At 44.6% G+C, this 5,000-nt stretch overlaps 1 protein-coding gene across 2 annotated transcripts in view; it reads left to right on the top strand.

Moving 5' to 3' along the window:
• The window catches only part of Cdk8 (cyclin-dependent kinase 8), a 25,953-nt gene extending 24,777 nt beyond the window's left edge, over positions 1 to 1,176 (top strand). For both annotated transcript variants that reach the window (XM_043000933.2, XM_043000935.2), the window contains one exon: positions 1 to 1,176. This exon is cut by the window's left edge and continues 55 nt beyond it. In XM_043000933.2, the coding sequence (XP_042856867.2) occupies positions 1 to 35 (35 nt within the window). In that variant the 3' untranslated portion in view covers positions 36 to 1,176.
• Positions 1,177 to 5,000: the final 3,824 nt, after the last annotated feature.

The following is a 5,000-nucleotide window of genomic DNA, read 5'->3' as shown; positions in this document are numbered from 1 at the left end:
AAAATGGAAATTTCAGCCATGGCCAGAGATATTGAAAAAAAAAAGAATTTTATTCTTTATATTCATAGACATGGCATTATGTGTTATACTACATCAGAGGGTGATATGGAAAGGGATTTTTTCTTACCCATGGGAGAACTATATTGGTTATACCTGTAATTTAGGAAATTATTTTTATTATTATTATGATTATTATTGTTATTGTTTTTATTTATTAATTATTATTATTATTATTATTGTTATTATTATACTATTTTTTTAGACATTGATTCCTACTTCTTTCAGTCTTATGTTTCTCTCATTACACTTCTTCCAAGAAAGGAAGTGCTACACTAGCTGTGACTTTGGAACTGTTTCATATTAGTCGAGTAGTGAACTTAGGAAAACTTACTTCACTAAACAAACTTAACAATCAACACTCGTCAAATCGATGCAGAAAGGATTGGCTTATTGTGCCATGATCAGCTGATTGGTACTTTCTATTAGTGAAATCCAATAAATGATGTGAAAAAGAAACATACAATGGTGTAGTTTTCTGATCCATCCACAGAACGCCATTGTGGCTCTTAATGGTGTATATTGGCACCATTCCTACCATGCTTTACAATATTTTGTGGACCAGATTATATGTAGCATTAAATATGTGAGTTATATATAATTGATGGATGATCAGTTGTTATTTAGCACTTCAGTATCTTTGTATTAATTTATTACATTTTCATGTCATTATGTATGTATGAAGATTTTATAATCTGTGTATGTATACATTTTTATACTTTTGTTTGCATATATTAATGCAGGCTTGAATACATAGATACAGGTGACTTGCAAAACACTCTTTAGTGTTGATAAAATGGCAGATAAACCCACTATACACAACATATTTATTAGATGAGACTACAGTTTTGAAATCCAGGTGGATCGAAACTAGTCTCATCTTCCAATAAATATGTTTTGTGTATAGTGGGTTTATCTGCCATAGATACAGGTGTATATAGTGTCTGTTTTCTAGACACTGTATTTGGTGGAATTCTGATAACTTGAATCTGCATAGATTTACATATTTTTTATATTAATTTGAATGAAAACTCCAGATCTTTAGGAAAGTACTGATATTCAATTTTGTTTTCTTTAGAACTCAAGTTTTTAAGTATTTGAAATAAATAATAAATCATATGTATATTATTTTCTTCAAACTATAAATTATGTTTACTAATAACTGCATATTGCAGTATTCCATTAAAAGTTTATTATTGTAAAAAAATATATATGGTTGCAAGGTTTAATGTTTGACTATAAAGTTAAGTGTCAGTGGATGTAAGGCATTAAACTTATTAAGGAAATTTACCTTTTTTAAATCAGGTAAATGCGAAAGATTGAACATTTTGAAGAGTATAAACTTCCAAGTCAATATCAACAAATCCAAGAATGTCATTTTTAGAATATGAAAACCAAAGCAAAAAAATAGTATTTATTTTCCTTGAAGTTTCTCTTTTTAATACTAAAATGATTATTTGATTCTAAAACAAATTAAATCAAAGTCTTGGGAAACTAACCTCCACATGAGATGAGAACAAATGCACATTTTTTAGGTGCTCCAATGTAGCCTAGAGGCAGCAGAACAACGCAGTAGATCTTCACCTTTTTAAAATAAGAGAAAACACCAGAGAACAAACTAAGTCTGTACTGATGACAGTTGAACATATTTACAAAGCTATAAACAAAATACAATATATACAAGAAAGGTGAATGTTCTGACTCTGTAACCTCAAAAGATGGCCCTGACCCGAACAGCTTTTCCCCATTCATCTCCCCTAAGTCGGCAACAGTCTTCCAGTTCAGTTCAGTTCAGACAGATTTGCGAAGACGTCACTTCGCCTGGGCTGTATGCACAAGGCGGCCCGGCCTCTGCCAGCTATGAGTGCTGACTCATCTTATCTAATCTTATCTGATCATCCTCACTGAATTCAATTCAGCTCAGTTCAGAGAGCTTTTGCGAAGACGTCGCTTCGCCCGGGTTGTGTGGATGGGGTAGCCCGGTCTCTATTGGCTATAAGTGCTGACTTATCTGATCATCATAACTGAACTTTTACCGTGGCAGTCGGATTGCCTGTAGGTGCTCCAGTTGCCAGGGGGCAAGTGACAGGCATAGCCGTCTATCCAGCCCAGCGGCTGTCATCTCTGGGCCCTGCCGGAGGCATAGTCCACAATAGGACGGACAGCGTGCACATAGAAAGATCTTAGTACGCGGTGCCCAGCCCCTAAGCGCCGCCTAGACAGAGCTCTCATGACAGAGAGCCTTGCCTTGGTCCGGTCTAAGAGATGTTTGATCTCGGAGCGGAAGGTGAGGTTCTTATTGATCCATACCCCCAAGTATTGGTAGACGTGTACCCACTCAAGCTCTAGACCTTGGACTCGCAGTCTTTGATCACAGACATCATGTTTCAGTGTCATTGCCTTCGATTTGGCTGCTGAGATCTTAAGCCCGACTCTGCAGCATTCCTCAGATATTAGGTCCAGACAACGCTGGGCCTTTCTGACTGGATTCACATTTCTTCTCCCAATGAAGATAATTGCTAGATCATCTGCATATGAAATGATCGTGCACCCCGCTGGGAGTGGAATGTCGAGAATGTTTAACATGAGGATGTTGAACAGAGCCAGGCTAAGGACCCCTCCTTGAGGGGTGCCATTCTCCAGAGGCAAATGCCTGGAAAGGTGACCTTGGAACTTCACTCTGGCAGTTCTGTTCCGAAAGTAATCGCAAATCCAGGCAAGCAGTCTGCCTTTGATTCCCTTGCGGATCAGGATCTCCTGAATAGCGAGCGGGTTTGCCAGTTCAAAAGCCTTCTCCAGGTCAAGGAAGACAATGACAGCGCTGCTGTTGCTGACAGGGCTCAGTAAGGTGGCCATGCTGTGGGTAGTGCTCTTGCCCCTTGTGAACCCGTGTAGGTGTTCATGTGGAGGTCCCAGCTTCCATTGGAGCCGATTCAGTACCATATTCTCTGCTGTCTTTCCCAGACACCTAAGCAGGGAGATGTGGCGGTACTGTCCCGGCTCCTTTGGTTTGGGGACGGGAATTATATCAGCCCTCTTCCAGCACTGTGGCAGTGAGGAAGTTTCACAGGACTTGTTGATGAGATGCAAAAGTGCAAGCTCACCTTCATGTCCTAGGTGGGAAATGATGGGGTGGGAGATCCCATCGCAACCCGTGGCTGACCGGGAACTGGTCTTGTATGTCCGCCGTAATTCCCTCAGAGAGAACATGGCATCTGTATCATCAGGCTCGACCGCCTTTTCTCTGATGAGGGCATGCCTGCCTGGGAACAGTTCTTCTTGGCATGCCCTCAGCTCTGCTGGTAGACCGACACTACTTGTTCTAGCAGAGAACTCGAGTGCCAGTCTCTCCGCCTCCGACCGCGGGTCATGGTGGGTCTTTTTGGGGGCTGAGCGATTCGTGGCCCGTCTGATATGGTTCCACAATTCTGAAAGAGAGGTTTGGTGGCCAAAGGACTTACACCACTCCAGCCACTTTTACTGCTTTAACCTCTTAGTAGTTTCCTGAGCATCCCTGAGAGCCTCTCTCAGAAGAGCGTGGTTCTCGGGAGTTCTCTGTCTGCGAAAGTGTCTTCTGCACATATTGATTCTGTGGTTGACCTCCTTAATCTCATCATTGTAGTACCAGGCGTCCTTGAAACACCCGGACCACGGACGAGTTTTGGGGATGGTTTCTGAGGCTGCCTCGTCTATGGCATTTACTAGTCTGGCCTCAAGTATATCCACATTATCATTAAGTGAGGAGTCACTGGTTCTGAGGCACACGGCCAGAGCCTCCTGGAAGACTTTCCAGTTGGCTCTTTCCACCTTCCATCGAGGATTGTGCTTGGGCATGGGTGCCGGGCCAGCATCCAAGATGGTGGTGAATATCCCATAATGATCGCTCGTGGCAGTGTTGTCCACAGACCAACTAATTCTCTCGACCAGGGCCGCAGTGACAAAGGTGAGGTCAAGGACCCCCCCGCCATGGTGCGTAGGCCCCTGGCTGTTGAGAAGAGCAATCTCTGGGCATGACTCTAGCACCTCGGCTATATGGTAGCCTGCCACATCACGTCTCTGAGTGGGAGCCAGTATGGGGTGGTGGGCATTAAAGTCCCCCCCCCCTATGAGAATTAGCTCATGTGCTGCAGCAGCACAGGCTTCACTGATGTCTAAGCCCCTACAGTTTGGCCTACTGTATACATTGTACAGCTTGAGAGGACCCCCGGCCAAATGGATCTCAACAGCAAGGGATTCGACACCTTCTCCACACTGCCCAGGATCGGCAATCAGGGAGCAGGGGATAGTCGACTTCACAAGGGTAAACAGGCCTCTGGTACCTTGTGTACTCGGTAGCACAAAGGGATGATATCCCGAGAAGCGTACAGATTCCCCTGTTAGCGTCTCTTGGAGCATGACAACATCAATGTTCCGAGATCGCACGATCGCGTGGAGAAGGGCGGCCCTAGGGGAGAAGCTGTTGATGTTCCACTGCAGTATGCTTAGGTTAGTGGCCATAGTGCTTATCTGCGTTCACTAAGTCATTGACGTCGAGGTATTCGGTCTCTGTGTCCGACGCCCCAGTGTGGGTATCGTCAGCCATTTCGGAGTCTGACAACTCCTTGGTGAGTTCCACACTGAGTGTGATTTCCTCATTTGATTCGTCACTGTCGTCAGGACAGGTCGAGTTGGAAGGGTTGGGTCTCCTGGGAGGTGGAGTATTCCTGGTCGCCTTGGTCTTCCTTTTGGGTGGCCGTGGCTTCCTCACCCTTTGGGGTTTGGGCGCAGGCTCTGCCAGTGTGGTCTTGGCCGCAGGTTTGTCGGGGAGACAGGTCTCGCCCTGGGGGTTTGTGGGGGAAGGAGTCTCGCCCTGAGTTGGAGTGGGAGTTGTGGCCTTGGGCCTCATGTCCTTTTCCTTCAGGGCAGCGACAGTCTTCCATGGGGGAAGGGGTAGAAGGAAACCC

The sequence above is a fragment of the Penaeus japonicus genome, unplaced genomic scaffold, assembly GCF_977035675.1.
Source record: "Penaeus japonicus unplaced genomic scaffold, GWHDUDI00000001_assembly GWHDUDI00000009, whole genome shotgun sequence".
Classification (NCBI taxonomy): domain Eukaryota; kingdom Metazoa; phylum Arthropoda; class Malacostraca; order Decapoda; family Penaeidae; genus Penaeus; species Penaeus japonicus.
Note: the sequence above shows the minus strand (reverse complement) of the source record. Positions and strands in the feature narration are given on the sequence as shown.